The sequence below is a fragment of the Lathamus discolor genome, chromosome 9 (genome assembly GCF_037157495.1).
Source record: "Lathamus discolor isolate bLatDis1 chromosome 9, bLatDis1.hap1, whole genome shotgun sequence".
NCBI lineage: Eukaryota > Metazoa > Chordata > Aves > Psittaciformes > Psittacidae > Lathamus > Lathamus discolor.
In genome coordinates, this window is record NC_088892.1 from 2,334,966 (window position 1) to 2,351,768 (window position 16,803).

The 16,803-nt window shown below is 55.3% G+C and overlaps 2 protein-coding genes across 3 annotated transcripts in view; one reads left to right on the plus strand and one right to left on the minus strand.

The window, feature by feature from the left end:
* BCORL1 (BCL6 corepressor like 1) overlaps positions 1–10,868 on the plus strand; it is a 23,628-nt gene extending 12,760 nt beyond the window's left edge. Inside the window, exons 5-14 of one of the 2 annotated variants that reach the window (XM_065689529.1) lie at positions 180–393; positions 584–664; positions 824–1,270; positions 3,152–3,378; positions 3,475–3,681; positions 3,765–3,931; positions 4,105–4,250; positions 5,122–5,199; positions 8,087–8,240; positions 9,354–10,868. In XM_065689529.1, coding sequence (XP_065545601.1) covers positions 180–393; positions 584–664; positions 824–1,270; positions 3,152–3,378; positions 3,475–3,681; positions 3,765–3,931; positions 4,105–4,250; positions 5,122–5,199; positions 8,087–8,240; positions 9,354–9,630 — 1,998 coding nt within the window. In that variant the 3' untranslated portion in view covers positions 9,631–10,868. The remainder of the gene's footprint in view (positions 1–179; positions 394–583; positions 665–823; positions 1,271–3,151; positions 3,379–3,474; positions 3,682–3,764; positions 3,932–4,104; positions 4,251–5,121; positions 5,200–8,086; positions 8,241–9,353) is intronic. The other variant, XM_065689530.1, reaches the window with a different exon arrangement.
* Positions 10,869–11,102: 234 nt separating this feature from the next.
* On the minus strand, positions 11,103–15,645 carry LOC136019567 (uncharacterized). The gene is made up of 6 exons (XM_065689887.1): positions 15,560–15,645; positions 14,476–14,650; positions 12,850–14,145; positions 12,039–12,728; positions 11,530–11,917; positions 11,103–11,321 (listed from the first exon to the last, which is right to left on the minus strand). Exons 1-6 carry the CDS (start codon positions 15,643–15,645, stop codon positions 11,200–11,202), a joined length of 2,757 nt encoding a protein of 918 aa, XP_065545959.1. The 3' UTR covers positions 11,103–11,199.
* Positions 15,646–16,803: the final 1,158 nt, after the last annotated feature.

Below are 16,803 nucleotides of genomic sequence, written 5' to 3' on the forward strand. Positions count from 1 at the left end.
CGGGGAAGGGCTAGTTGAGTGCACAATGCTTTCCCCCCATGCTCTTTGGAGTTATGTGGCAGTGGATTAGTGCAGGTTATCTAGAGCAAAAATGGATCTGGGGTGTCAAAGATGCTGGAGGGCACCAGCATGATGAGTGGAGGGGACAGCATTTTGTCCCTTCTCCTTTGCTGCTCCAGCTCGGTCAGTCACCAGCTCAAGCTTCAGTCTGTGTCCTCCACACACAGTGGCGAAAACACCACGACAATCCACATGAACTTGGCAGGCAAGAAGCCCAGCCCTGCCTGGGGTCGGTGAAGGACCACAACAGCTTCAGGGTAAAGCGCAAGCGGCGGAGGCCAGCGAAGACGGAGCTGCCATCACCGGTGCAGTGTGGAGACAGCCGTGAGGAAGGTACTCGGGGCACAGCACCGTGTTCTTGCGGGGTCAGGCTGCAGCAGCTCCTCACGCAGTGGCTTCCTGCAGCGGGTTGGGATCCAAACCAGAGCTACAGTGCAGTGCTGGCCTGCCCTTGCCAGGTCAGCAGACGCGTGTGTGCACAGATCTGTGGCCTGTTTCCTCAAGGCTCATATTTTTCTCACAGGTTACCTTGAGAAGAAACCCAAGAACAGCTTTCGGGATTTCATTCCAGTGGTGCTGAGCAGCCGGACGCGCAGCCAGTCGGGTGAGTCAGTGCCAGGGGACCCAGGTGGGAGGCTTGTGTGGACTGTGAGTGTTTCCCTTTTCACGTGGTCTTGGCTCTGTCTTTTGTCCTGCCTTGCCAGGTTGTTCTTGTAGATACTCTTGGTTTCTTTGTCAGCTAGAAATCCCCCATTTTTTGCAGGAAGCAATGCTGGCTCTTATGCTGGTGTGACAGGAGAGTGTGATGTGACTGGTCAGGAGATTCTACCGTTGCTGGAGGAGGATCAGGAAGACGAAGAGGAGGAGGAGGAAGAGGAGGAGGAAGAGGAGGAGGAGACATCTTTGAAACGTCGCAAGCTGCGAAAATCCCACAGGACAGCTGGCTACCACAGCCGCAGAGACAGGGACAGGTCTGTGTCCCGGAGGAGCAGCTGTCACACAAGGAGGACCCGGGACCTGCCATGGAGAGTGGAATCCCCCAGGCAGCTGTGGGAGCCCAACGAGGAGGAGGAGGAGGACGATGACAGCCACCTCAAAAGGAAGAAAAGGAGACGACAGAAAAGTCGGAAGTACCAGACGGGGGAATATCTGACGGAGCGAGAGGAGGAGCGGGTGGGCTACCCCCACAGGAGGCGGAAATCCAAAGCAGGTACAGTCTGGGGAGGGGTTTCTTGTACCAGGCTGGGGACAAACAGGGATTTCTCATTCAGTTGGGATTTGGGGTTTTGGGGTGTTTTTTATTGTGTGTGAGATTTTTTTGATGGTTTTGGTGTTTTTTGGTGTTTTGGTTTATTCCTGTAATGATGAAACTCCGTTGTTATTAGTGGCTTGATGTCCACAGCATGGGCAGCAGGCTTCAACTGACCAGCTCTTCTTTCCAAAATATTTACAGTAAACTTTGGAGTAGGAAAGAGCAGCTTTATGTGACTAATTAGATACTGGTCTTACCCTTAGATAAAGACAGAGGGCGTGGGAAAATGAGAATCAGATGAGGGAGTGCAGAGAAGTATTTCTGGACAAGCACGGGCCCCTGGGAGCAGTGTTCAGCTGGCTATAGGAGAAGGACATGGAGCCACTACAATTCAACTGGGCATTTTTATGCTCTGTGTCCCTTTATTAAGGCAACTTGCAAGCTTGCACCAGGGAGCACAAGGGCGAGAGGATTAACAAAGCTGGAGTGTCTGCAGGTGACAGAGACACCCCTCCGCCCACCCCCACTGTGGTTCGTGTCTTCAGCTTTGCTGGGAGGAGGATGCGGTGCCCCTGCCAGCATCCTGCTCGCTACTCTACCAGCCCATGCAGTCACACCAAGCCTGTGACCTGCGTTTCCCTGAGGTTTAGCAGTCTCTGCAGTCCCTCCTCTCCATCCGGATGAGAATTTCAGGCAGGAGCAGGTTTGAGGCTGTAGGATGTAAGGCTGGGGCTCATCCAGCAGCGCACAGTGTCTCAGGGTGTGCTGATGGCTGCTAGCTTGTAGCTGTGTCCAGGGGTCCCACAGGTAACTTCTGCCAGGATTGCAGGAGAGTGTGCTTGAGCCACGGGCTTGAGGGAAGCAGTTCTGCCAGCTCTCCATAGGCTTGGGCCTTTCTCTTGGAGGTGCTGTATAGAACAGGTATGAACCTGTTGCCTTCTGCCACACCAGTGGTCAGATTGACAGTCCTCAGGAGATGCTGAGATGCTCTGAGGTGCTGTGAGAAGTCATACAGATGCACTCCTACCAGCTGATGGCTCAAGCTCTGCTTCTGCTCTGGCACAGTTTTACACTGTTGCTGCAGTATGTTGTGTCTGGGTGCCCCTGTGAGACCAGGAGTAAAGTTTCTGATGGGCTTCCTGGCATCTTTGCAATTCATGGGTGCTCTCAGACTGGCCTCTGCTGGCATCTGTTCCAAACAGAGCCTGAGAAGGAGGTTTGAGTGCAGCAGCACTGAGGAGGTTTTTCCTCAGTAGCTTTACCACACATCTTAAGAGTGTCTGTCTTCTGTCCAGAAGCCAGTTTTCCTCAGGGACTGCTTGCTTGCCCCTCAGATGGGTAAGTTTCTGTATTTTGGATTCAGAAGTTGTGGCCTAAAGCCATCGCTGGCTTTGGAGATGAGGACCTGGGCACTGTGAGTGGGCTGGCAGCCAGAGGAGGGACGGGTCCAGCCCATATGTTTGCAAAGTGCTGTGTCCTGTGCTAGCTGAAGAATCTGCATCATCTTTGGGTACAAGCTGCAGCGATCTGCTGGATAGTTTCATACTGGGTTCCCAGTCAGACCTAGCTGTGGTCTGTTGTGTGTGAGCCTCAGCTCTAGGTAGGCTTGACCTTTTTGAGACCAGGACACCATCTCCCATTGGGTGTATTGTGTCCATGCGAAGTCCATCATCCCTGGTGGAGAGAACCTGTGTGTTCACTCTGCTTCTACTTACTGCAGTGCCTCTGCTGTGGGTCTGGGCCTCTGGATGTGCAGCCATCCAAGATCAGCAGTTTGTTCTGCCTGGCAGCCTTTGGTGCTGCACCTCCAGAAGCTCCTCATTCCTATTTCTCCTCTAGAGTTTAGGTACCAGAAGCAGAAGGAGTCTGTAAAGGGTAAAGGCACAGAGCTACGGCTGAGGAGCAGGCTTTCCCCATCACCCCGAAGATCTCAAGGATGCCCAGACTTTCGGAATGGCTTCTTCCTGGAGCACTCCGACAGCTCTCCTGCCCAAGAACTGGAGAAACCATCAGGAAAACGCAAATGTAAAACTAAACACCTGGCAGGGATCTGTGATGAGGGGAAGGTATGGCTGGGACTGATGAGGGGAACACACATGGGGAGAAGAGAGATAAGGGACTCCTGTTAGTAAGCCAAGGAGTCGCATTCCTTTCTTTTCCAGGGGAAAGGCTCTTGGAATCAGCCCAAAGTGCACTCTCTGAAGAAGTCCCAGGACTTGTGGACACTTTGCAAGTCCCGTCGGGTCAGCCCAGGGAGTTCCCCCGAACTGCCCCCAGTCCAGAACATTCCTCCTGGAGCTCGGCGGCTGATTGTGAACAAAAATGCAGGGGAGACCCTTCTGCAGCGAGCAGCTCGCCTGGGCTACAAGGTGAATTTTGGTGCCCTCTGTCCCCTGTGCTGCCCTGTCTGGGTTCGTGTGTAACCAGGCCCCCAACACTCTTGCTCCTGTAGGACGTGGTGCTGTATTGCCTGCAGAAGAAGAGCAGCGACGTGAACCATCGTGACAATGCTGGCTACACAGCGCTGCACGAAGCCTGTGCGCGAGGCTGGATTGATATCCTCCACATCCTGCTCGAGCACGGCGCCAATGTGAACTGCAGTGCACAGGATGGCACCAGGCAAGGCACTGAGAGGGGAGCACCTGGGGAAGCCCTGGGGAAGTCAGGGCAGGGAGCAGGTCATGTTTTCAGGATGAGCTGTTGGTCATCACTAGATTCGTGTAAACCCAAAACAGCATTTGCTTTGCAAACTCCGCCTTTCTCTTTTCCTATCAATGCTTCTGTCCTTGCAGGCCTGTCCACGATGCAGTAGCAAATGACAACCTGGAAACCATGTGGCTTCTACTCTCCTATGGTGCTGATCCCACTCTGGCCACTTACTCTGGGCAGACAGCTGTGAAGCTTGCCACCAGCGAGGTGATGAAGCGCTTCCTCTGCGGTAGGTGGCAGGCCCGGTGGTGGTAATGCTTCCACCCTTCCTGTGTGGCAGTACATGGGACCAGTTGTGGGTGTCAGAGGGTTTAGAAGCGCTTGAGCAGCAAGTGACTGAATAATTTGAGCTCTGTCCTGTCATGTGTGCTTGTGTTTTTGCCACCCAAACTTTAATTACACGATTGTGTACTGTTTTCCAAGTGAGGTAAAAGTCACTTTTCGGTCTTCAGTGTGCAAGGAGATGGCAATTCTGTGGTCACACAACTAAAGACAGTGCTGTGCATGAGGCTTGGAGACACTGTTCCACAGTTCCTGATTCTATTGCATAACCTAAGTAACAGGGTTTTGCTGCCAAGTAACAGTGCCTTCTACTCAGACAGCTCTGCCCAAGTGCTGCCTACCTTCCCTTGTCAGAAGGGACCACTTGGAATCCCTGTGGCAGAGGGTGAGACCTACCTGTTTGCTGCGCTCTTTTGCGTAGAGGCAAGATGAGTGTTGGCTTCTACACAACAGCCAGGAAAAATCTTGTTTCCAGCTGTCTGTCTGAGCTCCTTCAAGCTTAACTACATGCGCAGGTGTTGGAGATGTCATTTTGAACTCAAGGCCACCCTAAGAACCTTTCTTTCCAACACATTGGGTGTTGTCAGTTGTTTTCCCTTTTCAGCTTCTATTTCATGTTCTCAGGCTGGGGTGACATTGTCCTCTCCTAAGTGAGGGTACTCTTCCTGCAAGTTGTGGTTCAGCTTTTGCCATAATCCCGAACTGCAGACTAGGGAAAAGCAGCAGAGGTGAAGGGTGTAACCCACGATCAATGGATGTGCATACCAGTCTCATGCTTTGTCCAGTAGATAAGCATTAACCCTCTCAATCTTCTCTAGATTACCTTTTGGATCTCCAGGGGCGCACGGATGGGGATCCTCGCACAGCGTGGGACTTCTACAGCAGCTCTGTACTAGGTGAGTTCAGTCTGTGTCATTTCATGTACAGCAGCAGAGCAGAGAGATGTAATGCCAGGTAGTGACCCCTCATTCCCTCGAGTATGCCTGTGTCCCTCTCAGCTCACAGCCTTGACAGAGATCTTGCCATAATGTTACATGTTGGGTGTTGCTCCTGAAAGGGACTTTTTCTTTGGGAAGCTGCATGCGTGGTTCCCTCCTGTGGGCTGAGCATGGTGTGCAACTTGTAGCACTTCTTGTTGCTCCCCTGCTAACCGGTCATAAAAGATAAATCCAATGCACACACAGGATATACTTATTCCTTTGAGGTGTTAGAAGTCTTGAACTTCTTCCAGGTTCCCTCTCCTCTGCTCTGGAGGGATGGCATTTGGCTGGTCTAGGTCCTCTGCTTACAGTGCCAGGCATTTCCCAGGGAAGACAAGACCTGTGCCTTCTGCTGTCACTTCCTGAAAGTTGTGGTTACCAGCTTAGAAGTTCTCTCAGAACAACACAGGCAGAAGGTCCGCAGATCTCTCATGGTGTTGCTCCAGTTCCCCCAGGGCCCATGAATGAAGGTGTTCTGGATGTAGCTGTGGGGCTGTGACAGACTGCAGAGTCCCTCCTAACCACTTCAGAGGCTGTAGGTCAGCACTCTCAGGCCCTTTGTAAAGACTTGGGTTATTTACCCTGGCAAGCTAGAAGGCGCTTGGTTTTAGCTGCTCACCTGTGTCATTTCCAACATCCTTCTAGAAATGCAGAAAAATCAGATACCTCTGGAAGGGTGTCCTTGCTTCTTCTTGGAGGACCCTGATGTCTCTTCCTTTCAGAACAGAAGGAAGTCTATACTACTTTTGTTCATAGGCTTTTGCACCTCAGGTGTGCCAGGGAAACAGTTCAAGCTGCAGCCTCCTTCCTCTGAATTTCTCACTCTCGAAGCTATCTCAGTTCTTTCAGAAGAAGCCTCTTCACCACAAGAAAAAACAGCTGTTCTGTGACTATAATATTTTAGGAGTAAAGATACTACCGTTTTTGATTGATCACTGATTCCCACTTGAATTTCTCTGATAAACAAGGAAGGATAATTGTGTGTGGTTTTGTGGGCAGGAGAGTTTGGCTCCCTTTGGTTACCACAACATGCTGAGTTCTTGGTCACCCAGAGAGTTTATGTGCTTGAGTTCTAGCATCTGCTTATCTCCCACTCATCAGTGCCTTTTCCTCTTGAAGATCCTAGTATGGGGTTGCAGAGACTGCATACCCTTTAGGAGACCCACTGCTGCATGCGAGTGATTTAGAAATGTGTCATCTTGGTTTTTGTATACCCTGATGCCTGAAGTGAAACGGGTGGATCTTGGAAGGGCAAGTTCAAATTAGCTGCTTCTTTCAGTTCTTTCATTTCCATATCCCTTGGCTTGTGTTGAAAAATCTTGTCTTCTGTCTTGTCTTTCCACATTTCTGTCCTCCACCCCTGGAAGCAAAAAGAAAGTTTACTCTTCAGTAAGCAAACTGTCACCTCTTGGTGTTTCTTGGGGGATGGATCCCTTTCCACCAGATGAAGCACAAAGCATTGCATGTCCCTTCATGTGGAGGAGAACTCCCAGGCTGCAGCTCCAATCCGTTGCTATCCTTTGAGGCAGGAATGTTGTCTACATGTTCCTTTAGATCTGCAAATCTCTGGGGCCAAGAGGGAAGTCAGGGTGTGGGATATCTGAGGTCTGTGTGTGCTAAAGTCATCAGTGTTTTGCACTTGGTGATGCTTTAGCTCCAGACACCAAGCCCTGCTCCAGGGTTTTGTTCTACACCTGGGGCTAGCATTGTTGTGCCTGATTGTCTCTCTGCTCCTGGCAGTGGTACAGGATGTCCCTGTTCTTTTCCCAGCCTTCTAAGAGAGAGGACTGAGTGGGGAGAGTGTTCAGGGTAGGCACTGAACGGCACTGTTACCACATCGTTGCATTTATATTCTTTCTTCCTGTGTTGCTCAAGAGATGTGAGGCTTTTCAAGTGATGGCCTCTGAGCTTTGCCAGCAGTGACATGGCACCAAGATTCCTGTCACTCAGTTTTGGCCTGGTCTACAGGAAGCTTTGACAATTCGAGCACCTTTTTTTTTCCTGTTTCGTAGGGATTTTTTTTTGTTTTCTCCTGGGCAGACTAAGAAATAAGTATTTTTTTTTTTCCTGAGACCCTGTTGGAGCCTGTCTCCTTTTTCTGAGTAAAATGACATTCTTTCTGGGGGCTGCATTTGTTCATAGAGTGTGAGGTGTGGAGCCTTCTCATGTGTGGTGTTGAACTATGGCATGATTGGGTTATTTGCTGGTTATTACCAGCACATTTGGTCTGCCTTCTCTGTGTAGAACCTAACCTCTATTTAGTGGGAAGTTTTTTGAGTTATCCTGTATTATCTCAGCAGGACAAAACCACTCTGCAAACCCATGACTATTCATACCTCATAATAAAATCCAGGCAGTAAGCTATTTTTCGACAGATGCTTTTCAGATTGATGAATAGTAAATTTAACTGTCTTCAAATGGTTTATGGATCAAGTGTGCAGTTCTCCATCTCCTATGAAGCAAATCCTGCTGGAGCTCACATGCCTACTGGGACAGCCAGCTTTAAGCCAGAAATCTGTGGGGCCGAGTCTCTGAAGTCATGCTTATTGATGTTGGGTTGTGTTGGTCTCTAGGTTTGTGCATGGTTTGGTGGCACAGCCTTGCTGTCTGTATTTAGGCACCGCTGCTGACACACTGCTCTAGAGGAGCCCCTGGGACTTTGCTCTTAGAGCTGCTGGGATGTTGTGGACATGGGACAGTGGTGGTAGCCAGTGCAGCTGTGCAGAGCTGTTCCCTAGGGAGTGATGAGCACTGGCTGGTGTGAAACTGTGAGAGATGCTGATGTCTATTTTGCTTGTTGCAGAGGGGAAGGATAGCATTGGATGTGATCTTCTGCTCAACCCTCCGGGAAGTTCAGACCAGGAGGAAGAAGACCAAGATGCAGACAACTTCCTCTTTGAGTTCTCAGACAAGCCACTGCTTCCCAGCTATAACCTCCAAGTGTCGGTCTCTCGGGGGTGAGTATCTTCCTGGAGCAGAGCAGTGGGTGACATTAATGCTGGGGTGGAGTCGGAGCTCACAGAACAGAGCCCTTGAGCTTGAGAAGATAGTGGCAATACAAGGAAGCCTTAGGCTGTCTTTCAGGTGGGGATGACTTGAGTTACTCATATATGGAAAATTCACACCTACCTGAGAAGCTTTGGGAGCCCAAGCTGACTGCATGCTAAGGAGACAGGCCTGATAGAGCACACTTGTGTCCTGTAGATCTCAAAGCACCCCTCCAAAGGAGGACATGATTTATCCCTGTTTTGCAGGTAGAAACACGGAGGGATGAAGCTATTGCAGCTTCCCCAGGAGGAGAAAATTGCTGCTGCTGCTGGGGCAGAAACCCAGTTGTGGCATGACAGCTCCTTGTCATGAGACATCTCAAAATGAAGTATTGCATTTGTTCAGAAAGTATTTCTTTGTTCAGAAAAATGTGAAGGTAGAATTCGCACTTTATAAGCTCCAAATCAGAGAAGCAAGTGCAAGATGTAGGGTAAGATGGAATTTGTTAAGCAAATTCTGAGAGGTCCACCTCTGAGGAGGTCACCTTGGCCTCCTTGCAGTCAGCAAAGACCTCATAGCAGGATTTATCCAGATGAGGGCAGGAGCGAGCGTCAGGCTGAGATGAACGGCTGGCTGTGACTGATGAGCTCCCCAGTGGCTGTGGAGGAGCCTGGCGGGAGGAGACTCACTTGGGTGGGCACTCCTGCAAGTGTGGATGTGCTGAGAGAAAAACGTCTTCCCCCAGAGGGTGCTCAGGCATTCGAACAGGCTGCCCAGGGCATTGCTGGAGTCACCGTCACTGCAAGTGTTCACACACTGTGGAGACGAGGCCCTCAGTGACATGGGATAGTGGTGGCTTTCGCAGTGCTGGGCAACGGTTGGACCTGATGATCTTAGAGGTCTTTTCCGACCCGGCTGACTCTGTGGTTATATGGTTCTGTGAGGTGTGACCTGCAAAGCAGCGCTCAAAGCCGGGCGTGTGGAGGGGAGGGCCAGCGTGCTGCAGGTGGGCGGGAGTGCAGTGGGCAGCGTGCCCGCAGACCCGGGTGGCCCTAACCTGCCATCCTCTCACCATCCTCCAGGCCCTGCAACTGGTTCCTCTTCTCCGACGTGCTCAAGCGGCTGAAGCTGTCCTCCCGCATATTCCAGGCCCGCTTCCCGCACTTTGAGATCGCCACGCTGCCCAAGGCTGAGTTCCAGCAGCAGGTCTCTCTCAGTCAGGTGCTGGTGCAGGAGGAGGTGCAGGAGAGCCCTGAGCTGGTGCAGGGCTCTGCAGAGACAGTGGAGCTGGTGCACTATGAGCCCGAGCTACTGCAGCTCCTGGGTTCAGTGGTGGAGTACCAGGCCTGGAGCAGCTGACGGAAACAGCTCACTCCCTGCATCATGAGGCAATAAGGACCAACGGGAAGCAGCCCTTTCAGTGCCAGCAGCAGGGACCTGGGTCTTGGGCCAGCCAGTCCTTCTCTCCTCGGGGGTCTCCTCCAACTGGGGAGACAGGACCCTTGCCTCCAAGGACTTGCCCAGATCCCTTCGTCAGAGCAGCAGTGGTTGCAGCTGTCAGCCCCGTCCTGCTGCGGTGGGCAATGAAGCCCTCTTCGCGGGGCCACGTGAGCCAGAGCTCTTAGGGCAGCAACAGCTCTGGCTCCCCCAACACAAGAGGCAGAGGGTGCCCTACCTGACCCCGTGGAACAGGGCCTCTCTGTTTGACCTCCCCCTCCCAGCGTCTTCCATAGTATTTATTTAATTAGTATTTAATTTGTAAATGTTTCCTTTGTTTTCTGCTGAGTCTGTATCACTGTGATAGTGAGCTCTGAGCTAGGGGTGAGGGCTTCCTCCAGCCTCTGTCTGGCACACTCTGAGGCCAGCGCTCCCCTGGACCAGCCATGTCCTGAGCTGCAGGCCCGGGGTGTCATGGCCCACCAGGGACGGGCTCCTTGATCCCTGGCCGAGAGCCTGGGAACAGTCACTGCCCTTAGCTTTGGAGCCAGCCCTTCTGCTCCATCCTCTCACCAGGCTCCTTCCTCCATCTCATTTGTTTTGTGCTGCTGCTCCCGCTCCCTGGCAGCCGTCACACCCACACTCCCCGGCAGCTTCTTGCCATGGGGGCTCTGGCCACTGCAGAAGCCCCCTCGGTGCCCGCTGCGGTGCCTGCTCAGCCTCAGCCCGCTCCATGCTCCCCTCCAGTGTCACCACGAGCAGTTCTCTGGGAGAGAGCGGGCAAGGTGCTGCGCCGCTCCCAGGAGATGGTACAGTTTTATTGTACAGGTGCTAACAGGACTGAGGATGAGACAATCGTGCTTTCTCTGGCTCTCCCCTGCTCTGCAGTGAGAGCATTGGGTGGGTTTTTTCTGCTGGTTCATTTTTCCTTTGTGTTGTGTTTGTTCCCGGCCAGGGCAGGTGTTACCCCTTCTTTCCCCTTGGAATCCAGCTGCCAGCCTCCCCTCCTGGTGGCCTGGCAGCACCTTGTGTAAGCCAAGGGTTCTTTTGCCTTTGGGTGTGTAATCTGGTTGCTCTTTCTGATTTCTGTTTTATTATAAACAGCAACAGGCTGTGTTGTCAAAAACACTGATGTACAGAAAAAAAAACCTGCATCAGGACACCGGCTCCTGTCTTTTCTTCCTTTTTCCCTGTTCCATGCCTACTGTAGGCAGCTTTCCCTGCAGAATGGCGTGGGTCAATGCGGCAGTGAGGGAGGATGGGAATGCTGCCAGCCCAGAGCAGCCACAGGCCGTGGCAGGGCAAAAGCAGCATGGAAATAGGGTGTACCCTGCCTACACCCAGCTTTCTCCTGAGAGGGACCATGCAGAGGCGAGCACGCTGGGGATGGGGATCTGGTTTATTGGCCCGAGAAAGTGTGCAGAGCGAGCGCAGGCTGCAGCACGATGTCCTCAGTGCAGCTCCCTCGGGCCTGGAGCTGGCAGTGGGGCTCTACTCCACTTTCGGGCTGATGCAGGAGAAGCAGAAAGCCCTGCGCAGAGCCTTCAGCGCCCTTCTGAAGCGGGATGGTCGTTGCTGTTGGGCTGCTCCTATGTCCGGGAGGGTGGCGATGCCTGTGGGGAAAGGAGAGCTGTAGGCGTGGGGCTGGGCGGGCACCAGGCAAGCTCCTGCTGCCACCCACCCACCACCGAGGGCTTCCCCCAGGGACTTTCCACTGGAGGCTTTCAGCCCTGGCTCAGGGAAGGGAGGCAGGGGCACGGCCGAACTTGGGCGCATGCTGCTGCCGGCCTAGCCTTGGTGCCACTTGACTCAGGGACGTACCTGGCTCCTCTTTGGTGTCCTGAACACTGGCAGGCGACCCTGCCAGTTCGTCCTGCTGCTCTTCCTCAGCAGCTCCAGCCGGGGTAGGAGCTCCCAGCCTGGTGTGCGTAGGACCGGGCAGGGCAGAAGACACACTCTGCAGGTGTCTGGCTGCCCTTCCTGCCACATCCGTGCCCACGCTGCCAGGGCAGATGGGGGCCTGGAAGAGCTCTGGCACCAGTGGGTTGGCCCTGATGTCCTGTATGGTGGAAACGTCCCCTTCCGGGACCAAGGCATTGATGCAGATATTACAGACAAAGATGTGCACCAACTGGGATAGCCCTTTTTTGCTGTCCCCTTCCAATTCTTGGTCCTTCTCCTCCTTCTCCTTCTCAGTCCCCACTTCCTCCTGTAATGACACAATTGGGATGCAGGGGATGAGTGTGCTGCAGCTCAGCAGCACAGTGGCTGGACCCAGGCAGACGGAGGCTCATCCCCCTGTGCTGTCCCATCCTGTCCTTAGCACTCACCTCCTCCTTCAGGGGCTCGGTCATGGGGAGCACCATGAATCTCCCTGCCACACTCAGCCCGAGGGAGGCACCTGCCTCCTGCACCTCAGGATCGCTGGTGCCAGCCACATGTGCCTTGATCACTGGCTGCTGAGAGACCTGAGCTGGGGGAGAAGCGGCGGCATTTCCTTCTTTGTCTGGTCCTGGGGCAAGTTCCGGTGTCGCAGCCTCTGCCCCAGGGATCTCCGTCAGTGAAGCTGCCACTTCACCCTTGTCTGCTGCTGGGAAGAGAACAGCATTGGTGGCCTCTTCTTGATGGTCTTTCAGCACAGGAGCAGAAGATGTGAGGTGCTGCTCTGCCTCAGCAGCCGTAGCCGGGATAAGAGCTGCCAGCTCGGTGTCTGTGGGACTGGCCGGGGCAGGAGACACGCTCTCCTGGTCTCTGGCTGCCTCTCCTGCCGCATCCGTGCCCATGCTGCCGGGGCAGTTGGATGCCTCCTGGGAACCCATGTTGGGAGCCTGGAAGAGCTCTGGCACCAATGTGTTGACCCTGATGTCCTGCATGGTGCAAAAGTCCTCTTCCCGGACCAAGGCTTTGACGCAGACGTTACAGTCGGAGACCTCCTCCGACTGGGATAGCTCTTTCTTTCTGTCCCCTTCCAATTCTTGGTCCTTCTCCTCCTTCTTCTCCTTCTCAGTCCCCACCTCCTCCTGTAATGACACAATTGGGATGCAGGGGATGAGTGTGCTGCAGCTCAGCAGTGCAGTGGCTGGACCCAGGCAGACGGAGGCTCATCCCCCTGTGCTGTCCCATCCTGTCCTTAGCACTCACCTCCTCCTTCAGGGGCTCGGTCATGGGGAGCACCACGAAGCTCCCTGCCACACTCAGCCCGAGGGAGGCACCTGCCTCCTGCACCTCAGGATCCCTGGTGCCAGCCACATGTGCCTTGGTTATTGGGTGCTGTGAGACCTGAGCTGGGGGAGAAGCGGCGGCATCTCCTTGTTTGTCTGGTCCTGGGGCAAGTTCTGGTGTCTCAGCCTCTGCCCCAGGGATCTCTGTGTGTGAAGCTCCATCTTCCCCTTCGTGCACTGCTGGGGAGGCAATGGTTCTGTTGTGCTCTCCCTGAGGATTTGCAGTCACAGGAGACTCAGCTGCTGCAGGTGGCATTGCCCCGATCGCCAGATGCAGGCTTTTGGTTGTGTCCTTCCGCTCCCCTGGCCTCTGCTTGGTTTCCTGGACTGCAGCCTCAGGTAGAGCCAGAGAATTCCTCTCTTTGCTCATGGCTGTGGCCTCCAAAGCTGCACCCATTGCTTTGGTGGTCTGTGGGGCAGGCGCCTGTCTCTGTCCCTGTGCTGCTGCCTCCTGCTTGCCAGAGTGGTGGGAACCTCGTGCCGGTGCAATAGGAGGGAGAGGTGCCCTGTGCATCTCAGGAGCTCCAGGCAGGCAGCTGCTCTTTGGCTCCTCTGAAGACTTGATGTGGGGTAGTGGGGGCAGATGCTGAGGAAACACCTTCTTGTGCAGCCCCTGCAATTTGCTTTTGAGGCTGCCCTTGCTGCCTGCTGCCAGCGCTGCTGGCAGGTGCTCTGGCGCTCGCCCAGCGCTCCTCAGTGTGGGCTGAGTGGCTGGGGCCTTGCTGCTGTTGGCTGCACGGACGGTGTCTGTTCTTGCTTGTGTCCTTGCAGCCCTGCTGTGTGCTGGGTCCTGCCGTGCCACTGGCTGCTGGCGGGATCCCTGGCTCCCAGTGCTGTACCTGTGCAGCGCTGTGCTCGTGCTGCCTGAGCTCTTAGCTGTGGGAGCAGAGGCTCTGGACCTGTGTAGAGCAGGCTGACTGGTCTCTGGCCGTGCATCTCTGCTGCCGTAACTGGGGGCACGGTGCAGCTGGGCAGCAGTTTTGGGAAGCTGCCGTTGGTTGCTGCTTGCGCTGCCAACAGACCAGTTGCTGCTACGGCGAGAAGCTGCAGATGCTGCTGGTGTTGCAGGTGGCAGCCTGCAGCTGCTGCTGACTGCTGTCCCTGAGCGAGGTGGCAGCCGGGGTGCCATTGTCTGCAATGGTGACGGATGGAGTGTCTGCTCCTGTCTCGACCTGCTGGTGCTGGGCAGCACCACGCGGTGCCCCAGGCTGCCCATCTGCAAAAGAAGCCGAGCAGAGAGGCTGTGTGACGGTGTCCCTTGTGCCCACGACCCAGCTGGCTGAGCTCAGGCCGTTGGGCTCCCCTGCCAGCCCCAGGGCAGGGCTCAGCCCCGCAGGCGGCTGCCGCCTGCTCCCAGAGCCAGCTGGGGACAGGGCTGGCCACCCGCAGCCCACGGCCACTGCCCAGAGCACCCCCGGCCTGCCCGGGCGGCCTGCGGGGCACGGCACGGGGGGCTCAGCTTGCTCCCTGCTGCACCTCCCGCCCGCCCGTCAGCGTCTCCCGGGGTCGGGAAGACGTTTGGCCCCGTCTCCCTCGGGCTCCCTACCTGTGCCTGCTGGCTGGCGACAGGCCGAAACCTCTCTGGGTAGGGCACCCGTGGCAGCGTGATCCCATGGTGGGACGACGCCTGGCTCGGGCTGCCCTGCGGCGCTTCCTCGGGCTGCCTGTGGGCCACCTGCGGGCAGGAGGAGGAGGAAAAGGTGTGTGATGGAGGCGGCTGCCTTGGCACAGCGGCCCGCACAGTGCGGGCAAGCCTGGCCCTGTCACCGAGGCAGCTCCGAGTGGCCCCGTCCCACCACCGGCCTCTCCCTCCTGCCCCGGCCCTCACCTGGCGCCTTCTCTGCTCGCTTGGCCTGCCCTCAGCGGGCTGGGAACGGGCGTTCGCCTCTTTACCCACGGGCATCTTCCACGTCCTGGGACGCTGAACTGCCGTGGGCTTCCAGGGGATGGCTGCCTCCTCAGGGAGGCTGCCTCTCTGGACTGAGGTACTCCAGGGCTCTGGCTCCTTATGTACCCCACAGTCAACACCGTGTCAATGGGTCACAATGGCCTCAGCCTATGAGGAGCCTCCCCTACATCACAAAGCCCTGGCGGTTCCAAGGAGATGCCCACGCCCCTGACTGTTTCCACCGAGTCCCAGCGGGTGACGCGAATCTCCACAGTGACCAGCGAGGCTTTGTGATGCTGGCGCCCTCGCGGCAATGACCACTGGGCACACCGGGGCTGCTCCAGGCACTCAGAGAGTCAACCAGGTTGGAAAAGACCTTTCAGATCATCAAGTCCAAATGCTCCCCAGCACTGCCAAGGCCACCACTGACCCATGGCGCTGAGGGCGTCGTCTGCACAGCATGTGAACACTTCCAGGAAGGGCGACTCCAGCACTGCCCTGGACAGCCTGTTCCAATGCCTGACTACACCTGAAGTCATCTCCTAATCTCCAGTCTAAACCTCCCCTCCTCACCTTGAGGCCATTTCTTCTTCTTCTATGCCTTGTTCCTTGGGAGAGGAGAGCAGGCACCTCCTGGCTCCAGCCTCCTCTCAGGTAGCTGTAGAGGGTGATAAGGTCCCCCTTGAGCCTTCTCTTCTCCAGACTAAACCTCCTCTGGTCCTTCGGCCTTTCCACGTCCCACTTGTGCTCCAGGCCCTTCACCAGCTCCGTTGCCCTTCTCTGGCCCCGCTCCAGCACCTCAACGACTCTCCTGTAGCAGGAGCCCATGTCTAAACACAGGGCTCGAGGGGCGGCCCAGTACAGGGGGGCAATCATTGCTCTGGTCCTGCCAGCCAAACCAGTGCTGATACAGGCCAGGATGCTCCCAACCAAATTCAGGACCCAACACTTTGCCTTGTTGAACATCATACCCCTGGCCACAGCCCATTGATCCAGCCTGTCCAGATCCCTCTGCAGAGATTCCTGCCCTACAGCAGATCAACACTCCCACTGGCCTCTGCTTGGTTTCCTGGACTGCAGCCTCAGGTAGAGCCAGAGACTTCCTCTCTTTGCTCATGGCTGTGGCCTCCAAAGCTGTGCCCATTGCTTTGGTGGTCTGTGGGGCAGGCACCTGTCTCTGTCCCTGTGCTGCTGCCTCCTGCTTGCCAGAGTGGTGGGAACCTCGTGCCGGTGCAATAGGAGGGAGAGGTGCCCTGTGCATCTCAGGAGCTCCAGGCAGGCAGCTGCTCTTTGGCTCCTCTGAAGACTTGATGTGGGGTAGTGGGGGCAGATGCTGAGGAAACACCTTCTTGTGCAGCCCCTGCAATTTGCTTTTGAGGCTGCCCTTGCTGCCTGCTGCCAGCACTGCTGGCAGGTGCTCTGGCGCTCGCTCAGCGCTCCTCAGTGTGTGCTGAGTGGCTGGGGCCTTGCTGCTGTTGGCTGCACGGACGGTGTCTGTTCTTGCTTGTGTCCCTGCAGCCCTGCTGTGTGCTGGGTCCTGCCGTGCTGCTCACTGCTGGTGGGGTCCCTGGCTCCCCATCACAGGTCTGCAGCACCTGCTGACAGCTGTCTCTGACTGAAGTGGTGGCTGGGATGCCATTGTCACCAGTGGTGGCAGACGGAGTGTCTGCTCCTGTGTTGTCACGCTGTTTTGGGACCCAAGCCCACATCTCCTACAGCCCAGTGCTGGCGGGAGCAGGGGCAGGGTAGGGGCTGGCAGGTGGAACATGACCTGCCACAGCACCTGCTGGATTGGCGTGCACAGCCAATCTGAGATAGCAGATCCCAAGTTCCTACATGGAGGCTGGAGTGCCGATAACATGCTCCTGACATCATTATACTTCTGGGTCCAGCACCTCCCATGACTGGCTCTCTCCACTCAGTTCAGCCTGTGCTTTCCAAACACACACAAGTGCACCTCCTCCATTGCTCCCATAGTTTAGTTCC